The sequence below is a fragment of the Phalacrocorax aristotelis genome, chromosome 23, assembly GCF_949628215.1.
Source record: "Phalacrocorax aristotelis chromosome 23, bGulAri2.1, whole genome shotgun sequence".
Classification (NCBI taxonomy): Eukaryota; Metazoa; Chordata; class Aves; order Suliformes; family Phalacrocoracidae; genus Phalacrocorax; species Phalacrocorax aristotelis.
This window is the reverse complement of record NC_134298.1, coordinates 4,996,132-5,020,347: the sequence shown is the minus strand read 5'-3', so window position 1 is coordinate 5,020,347 and position 24,216 is coordinate 4,996,132. Positions and strand designations below refer to the sequence as shown.

At 58.4% G+C, this 24,216-nt stretch overlaps 1 protein-coding gene across 1 annotated transcript; it reads left to right on the top strand.

Annotated features, from left to right (window-relative positions):
• Positions 1–1,852: 1,852 nt before the first annotated feature.
• Positions 1,853–16,757, top strand: NGFR (nerve growth factor receptor). Its single transcript, XM_075116841.1, has 6 exons — positions 1,853–1,986; positions 5,759–5,900; positions 10,359–10,718; positions 12,502–12,745; positions 13,451–13,611; positions 13,687–16,757. Exons 1-6 carry the CDS (start codon positions 1,945–1,947, stop codon positions 13,986–13,988), a joined length of 1,251 nt encoding a protein of 416 aa, XP_074972942.1. The 5' UTR covers positions 1,853–1,944; the 3' UTR covers positions 13,989–16,757.
• Positions 16,758–24,216: the final 7,459 nt, after the last annotated feature.

The following is a 24,216-nucleotide window of genomic DNA, read 5'->3' as shown; positions in this document are numbered from 1 at the left end:
CGCTTGCCCCAAGCCTTGTGTCCCCAGCAAGTGCATCCCGCGGTGGGAGGCCACGGCCCAAAACCCTGCGGGGTGGGAGGATTTATCAGAGAAGCCAAGGAAAGCAGCTGTGTTTGCCACTTGCTGTGGCGGAGCAACAAAAGCAAATTAATTGCGGGAGACCCAGGCTGCTGCCCCCACTGCGCTCAGCCCCACCATATGTCTGCAGTCAGCTTTGTCCCGGTTCCATTTATCTGTGCATGAATGAAAAAAAGAGAGCGGGATGCTTGGCTTATCGCTTCCCTCCCTGCCCATCTGACCTGCGGGTGGGCATCCTGCTCCCCGCAGCCCCGGGCGCATCCTGCCCTGTCCCTACCTGGCCCCAGCACAGCTTTCTGGCCGGCAAACCCATCGCCATGTGGCTCGCACATGTGTTCCCACGTCTCCGTGCCGGAGAACAAACGGCAGCTTTGGCTTCAGTTTAATCTTATTGAAACGCAAGGCTGCGAACAAGGGACTTTCCTTAAAGCCCTTCCCGGCTGCCCGTCGGAGCAGCGCGAGCCGGCTGGGAGCAGCCGACCTCCTGCACCTCAGGAGGTCGATAATTTGCTTTTCAAGAGGAAATCCAGCTGAGCTACGCTCAGCCCCTGGCACTTTGCTGCCCACAGGGCATGATGTGACCCAAGAGAGGAGCCCACGGGGCCGTCAGGAGGTAGGGGGGGCGCGAATGGCTGTGGTGGTGGGAAAGGCTGGACCGAGCATTGCTATGAGGAACCCCAAAAGCACCTGCAGAGACTGGAGGGGCAAGGAAATGCCTGGCATCAGCAGGACACGAGGTCAAATCCACTGTGTGGTGGACAAAGTCGGAGAGGGAAGGCGTCTCTCCTCCGTCCTGGCTGCAGGAGCCACCCCGGGGGCCAGTGACAGTGTTTCTGGGCCATTTCCAGTTACCCTCCCTTACCAAAACCACCTCAAAAAAAAAAAAAAACCACACTTCATTTTTCCAGTGAGCCCCGCAAGGAGCACTTCTGGCACTGCCACACCAGGGCAGGGCCCTCGCTGGGATGAGGGACGGGCTGTGACATTTCCAGCTTCCATCACCCTGGGGTCTGGGCTGGGTAGGATGCCAGGCAGAGGCATCGGTGAGGAGTTGGAAGCATGTAGGCAGCAGGGAGATTTTTAGGGACCAAAGGATGTAAATATGGGAGTTCATTTTACTGCCAAGGGTGGATTTACTAAGAGGAGGAGGCAGCCACTGCTATGGATGTCACAGCATTGCCTGCCTGCTCCCCGCTGGGGGCTTCTCCGTGGTCACCTGGATGGCTGTGACAGACTTTGGGGTCTGGGGGTGTCACCAGTCCAGGCACCCATGGGATGTTGTCTGTTGTCCCACGCAGCCGGGAGACGCTTCGTCACCCCATCCCAGCCACGGCCGCTGACATGCCCGGAGCCTCTTGATGGGGCTGCGATATCATTAACGGACCCGGCATGCAGGCAGTGGCCGGTGGAGGGCTGGAATGAAGTGCGCAAGGACACACAGACAGACAGGTGGACGTGGGCTTTTGAGGAGATGGAGAGAGATGGATGGACAGACAGCAGAGGAGGGTGCATGGAGATGGATGGATGGGTGGGTGTGAGTAATTGAGGGGCTGGATGGTGCTGGCTGGACAGAGACCGAGCGCACCCCAAAAGGGCTTCGTGGGAGGGCAGAGGGGACCGGGGGAGGCCCCGGGGGGGCCGGGGGGGGGGCCTGGGCTTTGTGTGCCGGCGGAGGAGGGTGCTGGCTCGGCCGCTCGCCGTGATGCTCCGTGGGCGGAGAGGAGGAGGAGGAGGAGGAGGAGGGACTTGCAGCCTTTTTCTGGCTGCCGCCGAGGCGGTGGGCGGCAGAGGGAGGGCAGCCCGGCCGCGCACCGGCTCTCGGGGTGGGGTGGGGGGGGGTGACCGGCCCCGCCGCCCCCGCGCACCATGGCCGGGCTCCTGCCGCTGCTCCTGCTCCTGCTCCCGGCGGTGAGTGCGGGGCCGGCCGGGGGGAGCGGGGCTGCAGCATCCCGGGGGGGCGCAGAGGGTCCCCGGGGCATCAGGCAGGGGTGGGATGGAGGGTCCCGGGATGGAGAGTCCCGGAGGCACCACACAGGGGTATTTGGAGGGTCCCGGGGGTACCAGGCTGGCAGACACGGAGGGTCCCGCATGTACCGGGATGGAGAGCCCTGAGGATAGAGGGCGGGAGGTGCCGGGGGTACGAAGCAGGCAGATGCGGGGCTCGCCGCCGTGCGGGGCTGGGGCGCCCCGGAGGCAGCGGGCAGCAGGGCTGGGGGGGGGAGCCGGGCGGGGGGCCCGGGGGTGCCCCGCAAGCCCTTCTGGGGACAGAGGGAGGGGGCTCGGGGGGGTGGGTGGTGATGGGGGACCCACAGGGGTGGCTTGTGAAGCCCTTCTGATCCCTCTGCACGGAGCTCTGTCATCCCAGATAAAAAGGATGACAGCCCTCACCGAATAAGCGGTGTGGGGGGGGAGAAGCCGCCAAGACCCCCAGCGCCCTCATCTCCTGCCATCCCACATGCCCAGGTTTTCCCTTAGAGCTTCCCAGCTCCAAACTTGCTGCCCGTGAAGGGTGATATCCTCCCCCCCCGGACAGGCACAGCCTCTACGTGTGCCGGAGACAAAACTTCAGGGCATGGGGGGTGAAAGAAGAGAGAAGTGCCCGGAGCAGGACACCTGGGTGGGCACAGGGGGATGGACCCACCTACCTGGGGCAGAAATAGAGCTTTTGTCGGGAGAGTTATTTTTGTTGACGGGGGTCCCAGAGGTTTCGTTAGGCAGCCCGACACCTCTCAGGCAGGATAGTAAAGCTGGTGCTTCAGCAGTTTCGTGCAGAGACCAAGGAGGAGAGCCGTGTTTGCGGCTCCGTGCCGGAGGGTCTCCTTCCCCTGTACATCTGCGGTGCCAGGCATGGGATCAGGCTGGCCAAGCGTCCTGGGGATGCTCGTGGCAGTGGGCAGGAAAGGCAAGAGCTGTCCCAGCCGTATGGGTTCAGATGATTTCAGCGCAGGGAATTACCCACCTCAGGCAGCCCCTCACCTGCTGCAGCGGGGCCAGGATTTGGCAACCCGCGAATCTCCAGGTCAGGGCTGAGTTCAGCCGTCGCCAGCCAGGGCACCCACTGCCACGGGGCTGGATCTGCCCCCCACGATTACACCTGCTGAGCCAGGGGGGCTGCGGGTGTGCACGGGGGGACCCCGGCTGCTCCGCCAAGCACTCACTCGGGGCAGGTCCAGATGTGCGCCCACAGCTGTGGTGACAGCCCAGGGGCCACCCCAAACCCTGGGCACCCTGTGTTTGTTGCTCTTTACCTGTGCTGCTTGGCCAGTAGCTCCACGTGGGAAGAGGCAGAGCCCTCCCGGTCCGGCCGCGCGGAGGGTTGGCTGGACCTGCAGACCTCAGACGTGGCTTTCTCTGCTGCCCAAAGTTTGGGGATTGCTCAGAGCCAGGGGGTTGGCCTTTCCTAGACAGGATGCTCCACCAAGAAAGGCAGAGCCATCTGTCAGGCTTGCGGGTGGTTCAGATCCAGGCTTGCTGCTGGGCCCATCTCCAGCTGTAGCATCCCCTCCCTTCCCTATGCTGGTGAGAAGTGATTTTCTGTGCCAGGGCTCTGGAGCTAATGGTGCCACGCAGAACTCCCGCTCCGTGTAGCTCCCTCCGAGGCCATCTCAGCTGGCGACATCTGCTAGGACACAAAAAACCCACCGACACAACCCCGAAAGCAATTAAAAGCTTACAGAGGTGTCGCTTGCACCCTCCATCCATGCCCCCCTCCTTGGTCCAGCTGTCAAAATGCTTTATGGTGTTAATACCTGTGGCTTTGTCAACAGGAGTTGCGTTAATAACATGCACATTTCGGCGAGCTAATGCAGACCATGTGCTCCTCTTATAAGTGTGTTAATCTTTATGGGGGTTTTGGTGCTTGAGACAGAGAACTGAAAGGGAAATGCAGGCAGAGCAGAGGGGGTGCAGCACCTGGGACTGGAACTTGTATTTTCTACAGCGTTTGGGAGCGTGAAGGAGGAGACCTGGCAGGGGGAGGCATCGTCTGCTCCTGGCAATCCTATGGGGAGGGGACACGGGGTCCAAAGGGGCTCCCTGGGGTCAGCTGCTGGGGGTCCAGGTTTCACACGGAGGAAGTAGCATTGCCTGGTCCCATCCCCGCGGGTGCGCGGAGCTGCTCGCAGCTGCCTGCAGCGTGGGAGAGCTGGCCTCTGCCGGCCCCAGCTGCGCTACCCCAGCCTTCCCAGCACTATTTATAGCCAGTCTCATTCGGCTGCTCCCCCAGCCCTGCTCTTGGCTGCTGCTGCCACAGCCACGGGGAGGCGAGACGGGGGCAAACCCCTGCCCAAGCAGGGAAGGTGCACTGCAAGTCAGGGCTGCAGGGGATGGGGCGGTGGGATGAGCTCCAACGAGGTTTGCTGCAAAGCATGATCTGGAGATCCATGAGCTGGATCTGTCCCTCAGGAGAGGCAAAAGCAAGCCCCTTCCTCACCCCCAAACCCATTTCTCAGCTGTCATATGGGGGTTCTGGGAAGCCCTCCCCCCACGCCAAGCCCTCCTGCCTGCGATTTGGGGCCCAGTGCCAAAGCGGGCTGCCAGCCTGGGATGGCAAAGCAGCGCCAGGGAGGAGAGCACATGCTTTCAAGCGCAGGGTAATTGGAGCACTTTGTCATTCAGATGCCTATAATTGGCGCTCCATTGTCTCAGCCGGGCCGGATGCTGCCGGATGCTGCACAGCAAGTCCATAACGCCGCATTGTGCAAGGAGGTGGCCAAGCGGCTGACGAGGCACCCAGATGTACAGGGAGGGGGAGTTCCTCCAAGCATTAGCTGAGTTTCTTCTCCCAAAATCAGGCTTAGCTGGATGGCAAAAGGATGGTTCCAGCCCTGGAACTCACCTGCCTGTGAGCAGAGGGGGCAAAAGGAGCCCTGGCAGAGCTCAGATCATTGTGAGCATCTCAGCAGCCCTGCACCCAGGCAGAGATACTTCCTGCGCTGCCCGGCCCTGGCCAAGGGGTGTTTTGGGGAGCAGCCATCCTGCAAATGCACCCCGCTCCCCAGGCTGCAAAGTGCATGTACAGGGTGGCTCTGACCCCACCGCTCACGGCATGTTTATTGCTTCCATATGTGATGACAGGTTTTATAAGCAGATACACTTACTTCCATTAGACAGTAGTGTTGCTGAAGCGCTTGGTGCTCCCTTCAAAGCCTTCATTTCGATCGTGGGGTCTGATTTCTGATCCCACATGCAGCAGGAGCGCTGTGCAGAGCTGCCACCCAAGCTCTCCAAACCCTCCATTGGGGCAGGCAGGTCTCCCCACTGCCAGCCTGTAGGCAATGGCCTGTCTTCCCCCAGCGTGGGAAGGCCTGAGCCTTCCAGGATGGCAAAACATCCTTAGAAGAGACAACTCAGATGTCAGACAAGGGCGAACGGTGCTGTAACCCCGCAGAAAAGCCCACATTCTCCCCAAAATACCCACCAGCCTGGGCTGTGGAGACACAGGTCTTCCTGACCTCCCTCCAGCAGCAGCACATGGCAGGAGCTTTCTTGATGAGCAAGTTTTGCGTAGGAAATTAATTTCTCCCAAGACCTGTATTTAATATGTGAGCCCCCTTTAGCCCTGACATGCAACATCCTCCCCAGAGCGGGACCCTACCTGGATGTCACGTACTTCTCTGCCTGCCCTTGCAGGGAGGGTCTCATAACAAGGGTCACCTCCCAGCTCTGTTTTCTCTCCCAGGGACCTGCCTGGGGCGCCAAGGACAAGTGCCCCACCAAGATGTACACGACGAGCGGGGAGTGCTGCAAAGCCTGCAACCTGGGAGAGGGGGTGGTGCAGCCCTGCGGGGTCAACCAGACGGTCTGCGAGCCCTGCCTGGACAGTAAGTACCCGCTCTCCTCCGTGAGGCACCACAAAGGGGCTGGCACGGGGTGTGGGGAGCGCTTTGGGGACCATAAGCATTAGCAGGCACTTGGGTCTCCCCATGTGCATCCTCTTTCCCTCCTCAGGTGTTGCCTGGGCACAATTTGTGCTGTTTGCTTCCACCTTTCCAAGCACAGCCCGAGGGTCCCGGGCGCAGCCCTCGCATAGATCACCACCACCATGCTCGCAGCTTTCCCTGGCCACCCATCTCTGCACTTCCAGTGTTTCCCCAAAGCATCTGTCCTGCAAATCCCAGCCACGGCTGCAGCATTTCCCCCTGTTTTGGGACCCATTGGTGCCAGTCACCTTTGCGGATCCCCCTTCCAGCACTGGTCCCCTCCCGATGGCTCCCCGGCTACTGGCTCGTAGCCAGCATTTGCCCCTGAAACATTCCCCTCCCCAGGCTGACTGTGCATTGCTCTGAGGTTCAGCCACAGGGATGTCTCCCAGTGAGCCACCTGTATTTTTTGTTTTTTAAAACCTCGTCAAGATTGCAAAATAAAAGCAAGATTGAGAGCAGAGAAGCAAATCACATCGGTCCCTGAGAGAGAGGGGAACAGTTTTCTCCTGGCCAGCTCCAGGCACATTGCCTATGTCAAATGCTTCATAAATGTCGGTCAGAGATGTGTGCTGGAGTCCTGCTTAAATGCTTACAGATGAAGTGGTCCAACTTTTACTGTTTAAACAATGCCATGATAGGCATAAGCAATCTGCCCTTCAAATTTACTGCTGCAAATGCTTTGAAGGCCTAAGGACAAGTATTTGTAGGAAAAGCTGTGCCAGCCAAGCCCAGATTCTCCAGGGACGTGATTTGAGGAGAGGGGGGAAGGGACAGAGCAGGGCTGTGGGGGAGCAGAGAGGAGGCAAAGTCCGGGAGGGGGGCAGGCAGGCTGGAGAAGCAGTCTAAGCAAAGCAGTGCCAGCACGGAGCAGGGGATGGAACAGCACCAGGGCAGCGCTAAAAATACCTCTGCTTTCCTGCAAAATCGATGAGCAGTGCTCGCCCTCGCAGCGCCTGGCTGCAGGGGCTGAATCCCACCGGCTGCAACCTCGGGGCTGCTGTGCAGGATAACCCTGCTGGGCACGGCTCGCTCCCCCCTGGGCTGCAACGGGCTCAAGCCTGTCTTGCTGCAAGGTGCCAGGGCATCCACTGCGCTGCCCATCCCCACGAGCCCTTCCTGCAGGGAACTTGGCCGACGTGTCGGGCTCCAGCTCCTGGGTGTGCGGGGCTGTAAATCTAGAGGGCTGCTTTGCATTCCTGGGGATACTCAGATCAGCTGGTTTCCTGTAACCCCCGGCACTTCCAGGCTGGCAGATGGTTCATCTCCCTGATTTCTTTCTGGGAACTGAGGAGATAAAGGGAATTTCCACCCTCCCTGGAGAAACTAGGACTGTGACCTGGGCTCAGTGCTGGAAGCCCATGCAACAGCTGGGATGTGGATGCAAGTGCCACTGCTCTGGTTTGTATCCCAGCTCCTCCTGCCCAGCCCCAAATTGCCCCTTTGCACTTTTGCAGGGGGGTTAGCATCAGGCAGCAGCTCTGTTGGGTCAGGCTACTGAGCTGGAAAGTACCAGGACAAAAGGGTCTGGCCCTTTCCTCCATCCCTGCGGGGATGAGAGCAGCCAGGAGCAAACGCTGCAGCCCCAAGGCCTCCCAGCATCACATGCAGGCTGAGAGCAAAGCCCCAGGGCTGCCTTTGTGCCTTGCTTGGCTTTGCTGTTGATGAGCCAGCACAGCTGAGTGCTCCTGACCTCCAGGCAGCTGCTCTGGGACTGCCAGCCCCCTCTCCATGGCCCAGTTTCTCCCACAGCCCTTCACCTGCCTCCCAGTCCCGCAGTTCACAGCCTGGCCACCCCTTGCTTGGGAGCACTGACTATGTGAGATCCCACTCACCCAGCTACACAGCAGTGTGGCATCTGCCCCAGGGCAGGATCAGGCAACTCTCACAAGAAGCAGCACCAAGGGGGCACCCCACTGCCCTCCCTGCCTCAAAGAGGAAGGCAGCAGATGACCTGGAAAGCCACAACAAGGACAAAACCCCTCTAAACCCTCCTGTTTTATACCCCATGCCCTGCTCCAGCTGTAGCCTTTCATTCATTGATTGATGGCAGCATGGACTAATCCCCAGAAGCTCATCAGCTGGAGCTGTGGGGTGGGGGTGACCATGGGGTGACCCCTGGGTGCAGGTGCTGCAAGGGGGCAAATGCTCCCCCAGCTCTTTGAGCCCAGAGCAGAATTTCAGGCTGCGGAAAGAGACCTGCAAACCCCATCATCAGCCCTTGCCGGGATGGGGAGAGGGTCCTTTTGGACCTGGGCTCAGGCTGGATCCCGCTGCCGCAGGCGCTGGGCAGGTGCAGGCAGGCCTGCCTGCCAAGCGTGAGCTGGCGGGGAGGAATGCGGGCACGGCCCTGGGCTGCTGAGATCCCCACCTCCACCCCAGGCTGCCTCTGAGCTCTTTGCCTTGGATGTCTTCCCAATTCACCAGCCAAATTTTGCAAAAATTTGCTACAACCAAAGCACCACCCTGCCAAAACCTGTGGGGGCCAGAGGAGACAGACCCTTCATTAGCCCAAATGGCCACTTGTTTGGTTTTTTTTAATATAATTTTCCTTCTCCCCCCTCTTGCCAGCCACCCCGATTGCTGCCTCATGATTTATTTATCCCCCTCACCAGCCTCCATCGCTGCGGGTGGGAGGGATGGGGGGGGACCCTGTTTGAATCTCAGCTGTAATTGCTCAGCTCAGATACCTTGCTGCCACTGAAAATGTGCCCACTCAGCCGTATGCCTTTCCTGGCCACTTCCCTGCTCTAATGGTGCCTATCAATAATTCAGAATAATGCAAAGGATGAGCCCAGGTTAATGGGAGCTGCGCACGCCGGCGGCCGACCCGGTGCTGCTGTGGCTCTGCTCGCTCGGCCGGGCAGCGGGGCAAGGGTGGCTCGCCCACCCCGGGGCAGAGCCGAGGCGGCAGCTTGGGGTGGGCAGCGGCAGAGCAGGTACATCCCCAGGGTCCTGCAGTTCCAGGGAGGGCACAGGGCCATCCCCGAGAGAGGAGCTGGACACCCAAACACAGGCATGGGGCAGGGGGAGATGTTGGGGGGTGGAGATGTCATGGCTGTCAGTGCTCAGGATTCATCCTGAGCCATGGTAGGAAACCAGCTGCCGAGGCTGGCATGGCACCTCCACCCCTCTAACCCTGCCCATCACCAGTGTCTCAGGGCTCTTCATTCCCCTCGATCTTGAAAGCAGCCAAAAGTTAAGCACCAAAACAGCTCAGCCCTGAGCCTGCCCATGCCTTGGTCTCCCCTTGGCCACCCAGGGAAGCTGGAGGCCACTGAGGGTGGGAATTACCATCTCCCACAATCATCCTTGGGAGTCAGGCAAGTAATTAAAGATTAGCAGGTGGCTAGATTGACTTCCCGAGGAGCAGGGCTAGCAGAGGCATTGCGCTTGATCTCCCTGACACCTTCTCCATCAAGGAGGCTGGACTTTCCCCTGGTGTTTTGTACGAGGGAAGATGAGGCATTGCGGCAGCGCAGCCTCCGGTGAGATCGATGGAAGGCAGCCAATGCAGGGACAGCAGCTGTGCCCTCCAGTACAGGAGCTGACCCATCTTCCTGAGCTAAAAATATCTTCAAACACCTTTGGGAGTGGGTAGGGGGAAGGAGGGGGCACGGGGCAGCTTGCTGGCCTGCAGGAGGAGGATTGATTTCCCCAGCAGAGTCAGTCCTGCAGGATGAAACCAGAGAGCAAGGAGCCCCGGGGTCAGAGGAGAGTCAGCAATTAGTGTTGTAACCTCCTGTTCACATCACGCCTCGCATCTCCCGGCCTCCCCGAGCCTGGCAGGGACACGCGACCGAGGAGGGGGGCACAGGGCGGCGATGCCCCGAGGGACGCCCTGGGCAGGATGCAGAGGAGAAAGCGTTTGGGATGCTGGGGAGCAGCCATGGCTGCAGGATGCCTGTGGGGACCATCTGGAGGTCAAAAATGGGGATGATGCTCTGGCTGGGGACAAGGATGCTTGCATGGGGACACAAGCACCAAGCGCTGGGAAGGGCATGTGGAGGACAGCATCCAGACCTGCCCAGGCTGCAGGAGCTCGAAGGCTGGGTCCCTGCTGAGCTGGGGAATTGCTGCAGAAAGGGTATAGCTGTTAATGGGAAGGAGAGCCTGTGGGCTGGGGGATGCTCGTGGTGTTGGGGGGCTGCAGGGGACACACACGCCTCTCCCTCTGGCCTAGAGGAGGGGCAAAATGGTGAAAGGGGAGACGGTCCCAACCAGCAGCTGCTACACAAGCCCGTCTCCCCAGCCCGGCACCGTTTGGTGATGGGATGAAGCCAGTGCCAGGGAGCAAAGCTGCCATGGGGAAGGGGCCGCAACGCTGGGACCCTGCTCACCTCACCCTCTGTCCTCCAGGTGTCACCTACTCGGACACGGTGAGCGCCACGGAGCCATGCAAGCCCTGCACACAGTGCGTGGGGTTGCAGAGCATGTCTGCGCCCTGCGTGGAGTCAGACGATGCCGTGTGCCGCTGCGCCTACGGCTACTACCAGGACGAGTCGAGCGGGACCTGCAAGGAGTGCCGGGTGTGCGAGGTGGGCTTCGGCCTCATGTTCCCCTGCCAGGACTCGCAGGACACGGTCTGCGAGGAGTGTCCTGAGGGCACCTTCTCCAGTGAAGCCAACTTTGTGGACCCGTGCCTGCCCTGCACCACCTGTGAGGAGAACGAGGTGCTGGTGAAGGAGTGCACGGCCATCTCGGATGCCGAATGCAGAGGTAACGCCACCTTTTCCAGGGAGGGCCGTTGTGGAGGGGAGAGCTGTGTTCGCTGGGGGTCCTGTAGCACTCCTTGCCTCAGTTTCCCTTTGCACCACAGCAATGGAGAGGCAGGAGCATGTCCCTGGGCTCGGAGGGGAGGAGAGAACCCCAGTGTCCAGGTGGGACCCCCAGCCCTTGGGCGTTGCAGCACACAGCTTCCTACCGAGGCAGTGCTTGCTGTGAGCCCTCCTCTCCCTTGCAAACACCCAGCCCCAGGGTGTGCCCAGCCCTTTCCAGGGACTTCCTTGGTCGAGCTCCTGGCAGGACGCTGCCACTGGTGCAGGCACTCTGCCGGGTGCCTTTTGGTGTCCGGGAACAGCAGGCAGAGCTGAGATGCTCACTAGTCTTGGATGCCGTGCTCACTGTTGCCCAAGCCTTCATCAGGAGGGAACTTGGCAGCTGGTCGGTTTCTGATAGGAATTAACTACCCTGAAGAGCTGAGGAATAGCCGGGTCCCACAGCCCAGGAGGATTCAGTGCCCAGGAGAAGGGGGAGAGCATCATTCACCAGCACCAGCCCCCGGCCATGCCAGCCCGCACCCCACTGCCATGCACGGCTCCCCAAGGAGCAGCAGGGCTGCTTCGGCTGGGGACACCCTGGTTGCTCCTTGGCAGTAGCAGCGCGATTCCCTGCCCCGAGCCCGGCCGGGGAGAAAAGAGCTTTGTGCTGGCCGCCGCTGATTCACAGCGCGGGGGCAGCCAGCGCAGCTCCCTTGAAAGGGTCGAGTAAATGGAGCCATAAGTCAAGGAGCACAGGGCCAGCTTTGTTAGCTGCCAGCGGGGCCCCGCCGGAAACGGCCCTGCCGGCCACCGAAGCGCCTCTCCGAAAGGGCAGCGGGGTCCGGCGGGGGGCTGTGGCCGGGAGGGCCGGCAGGGCAAGATGCCAGCTCCCCGCCGTGGCACCCGCTCCGTCCTCGCTGGGCCGGCAGACGTGGCATGGCTCTGCGGGGCTTGCTGCTGCCAGCAGGCGCAGGGCAAGCCCCTGGAGAGGGGTTGGGGGGGGAGTTTGGGATGGAGCCGGCACCCCTGGGAGGGGATGTGGCAGCCGCAGGTGAGTGAGTTTTCCCGGGGCAAGACAAGACGTATCCACTCGCTCCACGGGACACGCCTGGGTGCGGCGGGAATGGGGTCACTCCCAAATGGGGCTGGGCTGGTGGGGTGCTCGGCTGCAGGCAGGGGCCGGGAAAGGGGAAAATCCAAGCTCTGGGTGCTGCTGGTGGCAGATGAGCCCAGCTCTGTGCAAGCCTGCAGAGGCAGCTGGGTTGCCTTACCCAGGTCCTGGTGCAGATGTGTGGTGGATGGGAGGCAGATAGGGCCACATCCCTGGGCTTCAGTACCAGCAGTGTGAGCCTGGGGCTCAGTCTGCAGCTTGCATGCTGGGGGAAGAGCTGCAGGGCTCAGGCAAACCCAGTTCTGGGAAAGAAGAGCTTACAAAGCCATGTCTGTGTCCAGCCATAACCAGGCACCATCAGCTGTTTCGGGGCAGGAGATGGCTTCAGCTTGTCCCAGGGACCAGGGAGGCTGGTGCTGTCTGGGGTCAGGGGGCAAGGTGGTTTGCAAGGGCAAGTCTGGGGACAAGGGGATGGGGCAGACCTGGCACCTCCGCAAGCCCCCCAGCCTTTGGAGGAAGATCCCTGCAGAGAACGCTGTCCCTTCACCAATTTACCCATCACAGCCCACTACAAAGCATGTCTGGCTGCGTGACTAATTATTCTCATTTGCTTTCCCCTCCCTCATGGCAGACCTCCATCCTCGCTGGACGACACACACACCTTCTCTTCTGGGCTCCGATAGCCCCGAGCCCATCACCAGGGACCCCTTCAACACCGAAGTGATGCCCAGCACCCTGGCAGACACTGTCACCACCATCATGGGCAGCTCGCAGCCCGTCGTGAGCCGTGGCACCGCCGACAACCTCATCCCTGTCTACTGCTCCATCCTGGCAGCTGTGGTGGTGGGGCTGGTGGCCTACATTGCTTTCAAAAGGTGGGGCACCAAGGCAGCACCATGGGGTCTTGGCAGAGGATTTGAGTAGTGGGAAACAGGCTGTGTCCTGCCTTGGAGGACCTGCAGCCAGAGCTGTCACCAGCAAGGGAGGGAAGAGGACCAGGCTGGGTGGGTAGGAGCTGCGTTTCCAAAAATGCATGGAAAAATCAGGTGGTTAAGGGTGAAAGAAGGAGATGGCAGCAGGGTGGGGGAGCCCTCATTGCAAACCCTGCCCCAGCACAGCCCCTGCTCATTCCGGCACACCGTGGGCAGCCGTCGCAGCTGATCATGCTCAGCGGCTCATCCCCAGCATGCTGGGTTTGCACCTGGCCCTGGGCAGGCCAGGGCTGGCTCAGTGGCTCCCTGCGTACCCTGAGCTAGAGGCACCCCGTGGGTGGAGGGGATGACCCGCAAGCAGCCACAGGACCCCTGTGAGCTCTGGCAGCGCAGACGCATTTTTGCAGTGGATCCATGCAGAAGGGAGCCCTGCCCTGGTCCCTCGCAAAGCTCAGGAGCTTGGTACCCGCTCGACAGCTGCAAACACCGACTTAAACCAATCCAACTGCCCTCCTGGAGAGGCTGAGGCTGCAGGAGAAACATTTCTCCCTGGGAAAAGTGGTCCCAAGAAAGGAGGTTAAAGCAACAGACCTCCCAGCCTGGGGGTCGTCACCATCGGCTGTCACCTCCCCGCCCCTCTCCCTACAGGTGGAACAACTGCAAGCAGAACAAGCAAGGTGCCAACAACCGCCCGGTGAACCAGACGCCTTCGCCGGAGGGGGAGAAGCTGCACAGCGACAGCGGCATCTCGGTGGACAGCCAGAGCCTGCACGACCAGCAGCCGCCCAACCAGAGCACCCAGGGACCAGGTAGGGCAAACCGGGTGCTGCGGGGTGGGCAAGGGCACCCTGGGGATGGGCTTAACGCTGCTTCATCCTTCCCAGCGCCCAAGGGAGATGGGAACCTTTATGCCAACCTGCCACCCAGCAAGCAGGAGGAGGTGGAGAAGCTGCTGGGCAGCTCCGCAGAGGAGACGTGGCGGCAGCTGGCCGGGGAGCTGGGCTACAAAGAGGACCTCATAGACTCCTTCACCCGGGAAGAATCACCCGCCCGGGCTCTCCTGGCCGACTGGTCCTCCAAGGAGACGGCCACCCTCGCCGCCCTGCTCGCCGCCCTGCGCAAGATCCAGCGCGGGGACATCGCCGAGAGCTTGTACAGCGAGTCCACCGCCACCTCTCCCGTCTGAAGGGTGGCCCGGGGCGGCCCCGCGGGGTCCCCTTCCCCCTTCGCCCCCTCACCTCTCCCCTCTCTGGCACCGAAAGCCCAGGAGGGGAGGGTGGGAAGGAAGCAGGGGCTCCCCAATTTACAGTCCTGTATGCACTGAGCTCCTGTTTTCGGTATCACCCCCTCCCAATGCCACCTTCCCCCGGCAGCCCGTAAGCGGGTCGGGTGTGGGGCTCAGTCCTGCTCAACACCCAAAGCCCATCTGCTGCCCTGTGAGGCTGGACAGACAGACTCAGGAATGACCACCGTGCTCTCAGCCCTCTCCTCTCTCCCCTTCCAACAAGCTCCTTGGGGCTCCAGTTCTCCTCTTCCTCCTGCCCTTCCTCCTCTGCCCACCCTGCCAGTATCTCCCGCTCCCCTCCAACACCTTGAAATCCAGCTGCTTTCCCCAAACCGCAGGCAAAGGGCAGGGCTGGGATGGGCACGGAGAGAACTGGAGCTGCCCTACCAGGATTTGGGGAGGGATCTGGTCCTATGGCCGGGCTGCGCCACGGGAGGTGGGCTGGGGGAAAGGACTTGGCTTCCAGCAGCCCAACCTACACTGTGAAATTTGGGGGGTGGGGGCACAGCCCCCACACATGCTCTGCAGGGCTGCCAACACTTAGCCTTGGTGAGGAGTGGCTGGGACCACCCCAACGTTGCAGACCAGGCGTCCGGGTGCCACCACCTCCCTGGTGCTGGAGCACCGTGTGGGGACACACTGAAGGTCTAAAGGGCTGAAAAAGTGCCTGCCTGTGGTGGGGACACGATGAAAGGGCTCTGCTCGTCCTTCCCCTGGCACCAGCTCTGACATCCCTCTGCTGCACCAACCCAGGAGCAAAGCCACCCTGCCGCGACTGCACTGTCCCTTCTCACCTGCAGACCCAGCCGTGCTGGTGGTCCCAACCCCCTGCTTGTAAGGGCTCCGTCTCCTCCGTCTCCATGAAGGGGGGCTCAGAAATATCCCTGCCCGCTCCCCTGCAGGCCCTTTGCCTCCGTCTGGGCGTGCAGCGGGTGCTGCCTACCCTTGGCGCACCAAGTGCTTCCCTGGGGCATCCTCGGGTGGCCCCAGCACCTCCCCTCTGCCGGGACCCCACCACAGCCCCGAGGAGGAGACATCACTCACCACCTGCACATCTCCAGAGCTATAAGTGCATTTTCTTGGCATATCAGCTCCCCACCCAGCACCCAGCTCACTCGTTGGTGATGCTGGAGAGCAGCCGCCGGGTGGGCGAGCACCCCTTTGCTGCTGCAAGCCGCCACCAAGCAGCCAGCGCAGTCCTGGGGGACGCCCCCAACACAGCTATGGCTTTGACATCTCACTTGCCTGGAGCATCACGGGCTCTTTGCAGAGGAAGGACTGCAAGGCAAGCAGGCGGACAGCGCCGGTGCCAGGTACATCTGCACCTGCGGACTCCCCTTTTACCTCTGGATTCAGCCAGAAACTCTTTCGTGAAAGCAGAAGGTGATTTTCCTCCCCTCTTTAAGGAGATAAGCAAGACTTGTAAATAATATTGTGTCGTTTTACTAACTGCTCGATGTTTCTACGTGTGACATGGGGTGGTGGTGCCTGCCCCAGCCCCTCTGCTCTTCCTCACAGCCTTTCTGCCTGCAGGGCGAGCTTTGGTTTTGCAGTCCAAGCCTTCGGTCCCACCTCATTTCTGGCCTTAAAGACTCAACGGGGAGGCAGGGAAACACGCACACCACAAAAACCGCTGCAGCAGGTCCATGAGAAACTTGGGAGTGTGGAGGGGTTTGGCTGTTCTCTGTGGAGCTGCCGGGCATCAGGAGAGAGAGCTCAGCATTTTCCAAGGGATATTGGAGCCTGTGTCAATAGGATTCGAGCACCCAGGTCCTTCAAAAGCTTTTGGGAATTTTGTCCCCTGTGCTTTGGATGATAAAGCAGCACAGGCTGAATCTGGATCTCCAGGATGGGATATTTGACGCTTCCTGCCCTCGTGCAATGAAACAGCAAAGATCCCTTTGGATGAACAACTTCGGCCATTGGCTGCCTAAGCCAAACCTTGAAACACTTGGCCTCGACAGGGTTGTAAGTCCCATGTCTGAGTCCCAGCCCTCTCCCTTCACTGAAACCCAAGGAAACTGCCCCAGATTTGCAACTCCACTTTTAGTGGGCGACTCTGGCTTGCGAGCCCCCGGCTGGGGCGCCGGCTCCTTGCTGACCAAGCCATCCACAGGGATGCTTTTGGATGAATTTAAATGTTGGTTATCGTCAGGTTGTTTCCATCGATCCCTTTTTTTTGGTGAAGCAACTCAAATATGAACTAAGGGTGACTGGAATAAAGTGCCCAGATCAAAAGCAAAACAAACTGCCCGATTCAGTCTGACAAGCCAACTCGGCCATACCTTGCCAGCTGGAAATTGCTTTTCTTCAGGACAATATTGCCACGGTCTCAGGTTTCAATTGCCATAGTAAAGGGATTTCCTCAGGGCTGAGGAAATGGAGACAAACTCAGCATCCAAAGAGAAGCCGGGGGATGCCTCAAATCCCTGGTTGCAGGAAATAAATAAAAATAAAAGTAAAAAAAAAAAAAAAAAAAAAAGGAGGGAAAACCAAGCCAAAGTTAGTGCTCGTTGGTATGTTTTGTGTCCTTTTCTAATGTTTCTGTTGTACAAGGAATGTGTGTTTCTCCACTCACCCCTGTGTAATACCAGTGCTGATTTATTAGGAAGTTTTACGGTGAAGAAATAGCCGTCGTAGAAGGAGTTTGCGGCTGTAGAAGGGGGGGTTTGCGGGTGGGGCGTGAGCAGCATGAGGTGGGGGGGCGATGCACGGGGGGTGGCGGGCCGCTGCGCCGGCCGGGTGGGTAGCTGTCCTTGTGTATCCATCGGATGCCAATAAAGAGCATCACCACGTTGGCGTGCCGCTTGGTTTTTTCCCTCCTCCCCAAGAACTGAGGTTTGTGAATCCGTGATAGGAAAGACAGCCTCAAAGCCTTCAAGGGTGGGGTTTTATTTTCTTCTGCCCCATCTTCCTATTTTAACCTTGTAAATGGCAGGATTGTAAAGTCTGGTCTTATCTGGTAGAGGAGGATTTCTTGGGAGCGTGCAGCAGAGACTCGGACCTCAGCCAGGAACGTGGCACTGGGAGCTTTCACGACTTATCCAGCTTTGTACAGTAATTACACGAGCGGCTGCGGTGCCGGGCAGCATCCCGAGCATCCCCCCAGCACTGCCCACCACGCTCCCGCTCTGCTCCCCAGGATGGCACAGCCGGTGCACCCCACGAGAGGCCTTCAATGCTGGGGAAAAAAAAAAACAGAAAGAGAGGGTAGCTTCCTCCTCCTGCCCCTCCGAGGTACTTCAGCTGCTGTAAAAGAGCATTAAAAGGCTCAAGTCCATTTATTTTGAAGCATTTGCTACTTTGGGCACAAAAGCACCCATTTCTGTGCCCTGGTGCTGTTAGCAATACTGCCCTTGGCACCCCAAGGTGCAGGATCAGCCACCTGGGATCCTACACAAAACTCCCAGACCCAGGGCAGGTTTTTTTAGGTGGGGGAAAGTTTTTTACAATAAGTCCAGAAAGGGTTTGGAGGGCTCAGCTGCCGGGTAGGTAAAGGGATACAGGGCACATTTCTGATGCTAAATACTCACACAGCCCTTGGGCAGCCACACATTATGGGGAGGAAACTTTGCCCAGGATTGCGTGTGGGTTTGCACACAGAAGCATTTACACTTCACAGTTTATAAGATATATATATATATATCTCTCCTTGAAATAGGATGCTCAAATGTAGCTGGTTTTATTTTTGGCTGGCCTGGGTTGCTTGCTAGCAGGAAACATAATGAAGACCAGGACTGCACAAACTTGAAGAGCATTCCCTTTCCTTTTTTCAGGCTCCCATACGGTACTGCAAATAAACAAGGGAAAATAATTGCAATCAATCCATTAGGTTTAATCTGCTTCCTCTTAATCCCCTGGGAAAGAGGCTGGAACAGAGAAGAGGAGCGGAGCTGGGCTGGGAGCATGGGCTGAGGGGTTTCTGCGTGCGGCACCCAGGAAGGGAGCCTGGAGCCGGCAGGCGGGACCTGGGGCAGGGGCCACAACGAGCATCCTCTCCCCCCACCACTCTCCCTGCATCCCAGGCTGAAGCTGTGCTGCGGGGAGAGGGAGGGAAGGAGCTTTGTGAGGTGGTCTTCATGGGTGCGATCAGCTGCATTAGATGGTCCTTGGGGAGAGCAACCTGATTTATGGTTAGGGCCAGGGGGGAAGAGCAATAAGATCGGGAAAGGAGCCTGATGTTTGCATCGGCTGGTGAGCAGGGCTGGGGAAAGGGCCCTGGAAAACTTCCTTCCCCTTCTTTATGGGTGCCTGGGGAGGGAAAGAGTGGCCCCCTGCTTAATCTCTCATCTGCTCTGGAGGGGCTCCCCCAGGCTGGGGTCTGCTTCGGGGGTGGAGGAGGAGGTGGAGGATGACAGCCACCAGCGTGGGAGCACAGGGACAGACCCGTGCTGGACCCACACGCCCACTCTGGCCACCGTCACCCCCAGCAAAGAACTACTGCTTTGCTAAACCACTCGCCACCCCCAGCACGAGCTCTCGGATAACCTCATCAGTCACTGAGAAAAAGAAAAAAAAAAAACATATTAAAACCCCAGGATGCATGGAGATGCTTTTCATTCATCTCCTGGCTCCTATGGGGAGCCAGGACCTTCCTTTTGCAGAGGGACAAAGATGGGAAAAGAAAGCTGAGCTTCCAGAATAGCAGCAGGGCTTTGCAAGTGAAACAACAGCTCACAGCACCCAGCTGCAGCTGACAAACGCTAATCTCACCTATATTTCTTCCCCGTCCATCTGTCTGCCTCCAGAATGGAGCTGAGCAAATGTGCTTGCAGGTTCCCCCGGGCAATTCAGCCTGGATTTCGGGGTGCAGCCGAGCCACAGGGAGGGTGTATTTGGAGATGCTTCATTTCCAGACCCCACGGACAACCCCGACCTGCAACCAGCCCCGTGGTACCTGCCCCGAGCCCAGCGCAAGGGTCAGCGCCGACATCAGCAGCTCCATCTCTCCCCTTTGCAGCCCCAGGCAAAATCTGCCTCCCATATGCCGGCAAGAACCACATTCCCAAATAATGGGAAGCAGGTCGGCGGCAAAGCCGGGAGCGCCAGAGCGATGGCCGCACGCCAGCACCGGGCACAGCCCGTCCTTGAGGCTGCCTCGCACCATGTGCGTGCAGGCGCCGCTCGGAGGCCGGCGGGATCGAGGTGGGACATAACAGCCCCCAGGAGAGCTGCGTGGCAGCTTTTCTCTTTTAACCTGCTCTTAGCTCCTCACCCGAGGATTTTCCAGCCCTGCAGCCCAGCATTACAAGGTACAGGTTTAATCCACCACCTCTCTATCCACCAGGCACGGGGAAACACATGCATGGTCCAAACCTTCAGTAATTGCTGATATTGCAGCACCCAGATGCTCCAGCAGAAACTGGGGCTGTGTCTGGAGCAGGGTAAACCTGGCCCAGGATAAACTTGGCCCAAAAGGCAAGGGGATAACCCAGTAGGTAAGGAAAGGGCAAAAGCCACACAGCCAGGTGCCTGGCAGGGCAGAGGTGAGGACAGTCCCTGTGTCTCAGGGTGGCCCCACAACCTCAGATGGGATGGGATGCAAGGGAGTAGGACACAGGTGTCCTGGCACAGGTTATCAGAGGACAAGGACATCTGAGCAGCAGCAGAGCCAAGACCAACCCCTGCAGCCACCTTGCTGGAAGCCACCCCTAATTCAATGCATCTAAGAGATATTGCATCTCACTCACCTGGGAAGGAGGCACAGCACTGCCAGCACCAGTGGGGACAGACAGCAGAGGGGAAGGAGAAAGAAGCAAAAGCCCTGCCCTGTCCTTCTTCTTCCCCAAATTTCCCCCAGGTGATTCTGCTTTGCTGCAGCTGGGTGAAAACCAAGAGAGGTGGTGATGGGGCTTTCCTTTAATGGATGTGGCTTTCCTAGAGGGAGCAGAGAGAGGTTAAACAGCCCCATATGGATGTGTATGTGGGGAGTTAGCAAGGGAAACACTGTGAGAGGGGCTGCAGCTGCCAGGGCAAGGCAGTGGTTCCCCCCAGGCATGTGCAATTCCTGCTGTTGAGTTATCTCAGCAAGGCGTAGCACAGAGGGTGTGAGTTGTTGCCCAAAATACGCTGCGAAAACCCATCTCCAGCTCAGCAACACAAGAGTGAGGGTGCAATGGAGCTGCTCAGGGAACCCCTAAGTAACCCCCCAGCCAGCAGAGCAGCAGCATAAATGGGGGAAACACTCTGATTTCCCTCAAAGCATCCCTCCAAGATGCAAATTGCTGCTGGCTGGTAACTCCACTGACATTGCAGGCTCCTGTGCAAAGGCTGGCTTCATCTTAAGCTGAAAAGCAGACACCTGGGTATTAAGCAGTGCTTTTGTTCTGGCAGAGAGACAGCAAACTGCCATCTCAGAATGCAGGGAAGGGAGCAGAGAACCACAGAAGTGGCCAAATCCCTCTGATGGGGATGTCACAGCAGCTCCCTGAACATCTAACCTGCTCCTGCAAAGGGCTTCAAGCTCTGCACAGCACTGTAGCACTGAGCAATTTTGTAGGAAACTTGCCAAGAGCTCATTTTCCCGGTCTTTTAATTATTTCCTTTATTTGAGTATGAGAGGGGAAGGGGTAGGGGAATGATTTATAGAGACTGGGAGAAAGTAGTCAGGTTGGTTTCCTTCCAAACACGGCTGAAGACAAAATCACCGAGAGCAGGAAAAAGCCTCCGAGGGGTCTGGAAGAATTGACTTTCTCCTTTTCCAAGGGAGGATGGGGCAGATGAAGGCAATTTTAATTCCCAGGCAAACGGAAGATGAGCTTCAGCCAGGACATTGCTGCTTCAGAGGAGGCTTCCAGGGTCCCTTGATTCCCAGGGCAAGAATGCAAGCTCTTTCCTTGGAAAATTGTACCACTTGGGTGCAAAACCAGGCTGAGACCCAGACTGGAAGGATGGCAAAGAGGTTTTAATTCCCTTGAAAGGTGAAAAACCCCGTGCAATTCATTCCAGTTCATCAGCTCCCTTTGGCCATTAGTTGGTGACTCATTTTCCCCATGTGAAAAACACAGTGAATATATAATCCTGCTCAGATACAAGTTCCCAGGTTAGTTTATTACTCATTTTAAAATAAATATTTTAGTCTTTTGTTTTTATCTCCAGCTGCTGGTGTTGGAAATGTCTCTTTGTTTTAGAAACAAAACAAAAATAAATTGGAATAAAATTTTCATTAGATGCAAAATGAGACTCTTTCAAACAAAGCGAGTGGAGCGCGATGCAAAACTCCAGCGACTGTCAGCCGGGACCGGAGGCTGCACTCCACTTTGCAAAACTGCCAGATTAAATACTTAGAAATATAGATTTCTGGTTTTCCAACTAGGGAGGCCGGGCTAGGCGCCAGGCGAGCCGTGGGAAGGCAGCAAACAGCAGCCAGCTCCAGTGCACCAGCACTGACCCTCGTGCATGACCTCCCTTCCCAACCCTGGGTTCATTCTTGCCCCCCCTTGGTGGACAGATGCTGGGGCAGGACCTGTTTTTTGCAGCTCGTCCTCCAAAACTAAGCCAAATCTTGGTGCAGCCACATCTTTCCGGCTCTCTGCATCACTTCATGTCCCTGTGCTGCCAGGGATGGGTCACCACCAAGGGAGCATCACGACAAAGCACACTAATATTCATCAACCTTGAAGAGTGAAAAGAAATTACTGATATGAGGCCAGCAAGGATTTTGCTCGGCTCCTGAGCTGGTAGGAAAATTTCCCTCCCTGAAGGTCCAGCCTGTCTTTAAGCTCAAATCCATCCCACACACAAATTCTCCCCCCTGTTTCCCTTGCGTGGCTCCATAGCTGGAAGGGTTTTGTTCCATCTCTAATTGCTTCAGACCTGCTTTTCAGCCTGGAATAATCAGGGCTTTCTGGAGAGGTGCTTCAGCTCAACCCTGGAAAATACCCAAGGCAATGCACACGCAACTTCAAGGTCAAAAAACCAGAGGCATAAAGCAGTTGCAGATCTGTGGGCAGATAACCACCAGCACAAGCTGAAGCCCAAGCCAGGGTTTTCTAAAATAGCCTGAGGAAAGCAGCATCCTGCCCACACACGTGGACCATGGAGGGCATGTGCATCTCCGTTGCCCCTCACCCATTCTGGTAATCTGAGGCCAGAGGCACCAAAAATGGCATTTTTGGGCTAAAACCTGGTGCAACCTAAAGTACCCGCACGCTTGGGCCAGGTGCTGGATGCAGAGGGATGTGGGTCCCTGGTGCGGTGGGAGACAGCCTGGGCTGGGGGGTTTAAGCGGGATCAGTGGAATAAGATTGTGGGAAAATTAGTGAGGAGGGGAACAAAGTCACTGGGCCTGGCAATGCTCCTCTGAGCTGGGCACGGGACCCCGGCACCCACAGCCCCCTCTGAGAGAGGGGCTACCCCCACGGCCAGGCTCTGGGCTCAGGGGTCCTTCCAGACGTTGCCTTACCTTCCTTCCCCCAGTTTGCTGCTCCTGCAAGGTGCTCCCAGGCACCCAGTGCTGCTGGAAGGGAAACGAAAAGCAAGGTGATGTTGATGGGCCTGTACCATGCCCGGGATGGGGGGGCTGATGTGCTGCCACCCCCCAGCCCCACTCCCCAAAGGGAGCCCAGGGTAAGGGCACTCCGGGACACAGGCTGGGCACGCAGCACAGGCCGGCTCTCCAGGGCTGGGTGAGAAACATATTTGGCCCCTGCAGATGCTGCCCGGGGGGGGGTCGATCGCAGCCACACGCCACCGGGACCTCCCCAGGCAGGGCTGCCTGCACAGCCCCAGGAAAGAGCCGCCAACCAACCCATTTCCTTCCAAAGAGCTTCAATTTTACACTTGAACTGAAAGGATTGAAACATTTATGATGGAGCCCAGGCTAAAAGTTCCTGGGAATTGCCTATGCAACCATATGGATTTGTTCCCCGGCTTAAAAAACACAAACACAAAACCCCAAAGACCCCAGCCTCAGATATCCACCCCCTTCCTTCCTCCCCTCGGCTCAGAGAAAGCCGCTTGCTCCCCAGCCACGGCCGCTGGTTTCAATTATCTCCATGATTAACTTTCTTCATTTTACAGGCGGTTCCTGCCAGGCGCCCCATTTCCACCCCACTGTGGTGGGGGGAGCGGCATGGCCAGGGGTGGGGTGGGGGCAGAGCTGCAGAGCACCCCATGGTGCTGGTGTGGGGGTACGGTGATGCTCCAGCCCCGCTCAGTGATGGGGAGGACAAGCCTCTGGGCAGGCTGGTGGGATGCTAAGCTGAGAGGTTGCAGAGAGGAAAAACGAAAGGGAAGGGGAGGGGGAAGAGGACGGAGGCTGAGAGACGTGACGACTGGGATTAGGAAAGGTTTGGAAATGCAAGATTTGGGGAGGGAGCAGGGAAGAGGAGAGACCTGGTGCTGGGCTTGCGAACACAGCTGCCTGCCTGGAAAGAAGGAAAGCATGAATATCAGAGAGGAGACAAGAAGGGAGCAGCAGGTGATGTGTTTTATCTCGTTGCTCCCACCCACGCTCAGCCCCTGGGATTCAGGTCTGAGCCCCCACCAGCCATGCCCATGGCACCACTGTCTCCCCTACAACAGCCAAACCCAGCGCCTGTGGGAACCCGGCTCCTACAGGACATGGTGGGCTGTGGATGGCTGTATCCAGCACAGCTCAGCACTGATGCTCTTCTTCATCCCTCCCTCACCATGTCCTGCCCCTTCCACCAGCTCCAGGCACTGCCAAGGCTATTTTGGTCCAGAGATTGCAGGGAGCCCATCAGTCCCCATACAGGGGGGTCACCTCCAGCCCAGGCCCTTCCTTGGGTCCCCCACCCTCCACAGCAGTGGGAGAGGAGCAAGGAGTGACTATGACCCCCTTTATCACCTGCCAGGACCCTCAAGGGAAGCTGTGGGATGCCCCAACCCAACCGACCCCAGCCATAAATCCTGCCCTGATTTCCAGCAGGCGCTAGAAGCTGATTTGATTCTAATTTCCTTCTCTTGACTCAAGATTGAGCCTTTAATCCCCTCCAGCAAGCAGTCCCCAACCATACCACCTCCTCCCTCTCCCTTTTGCTTCCCGTCCCCCCACTGGCCTCCTGCGCAGGCTGGGCAGCAAGTGGGGCCAGCCGGGCTCCATCGCCAGCCCTGAGGGGCTCCCCCACCAGCCCTGTGGTTATATGACCCTTCCCTTGCTGCTCAG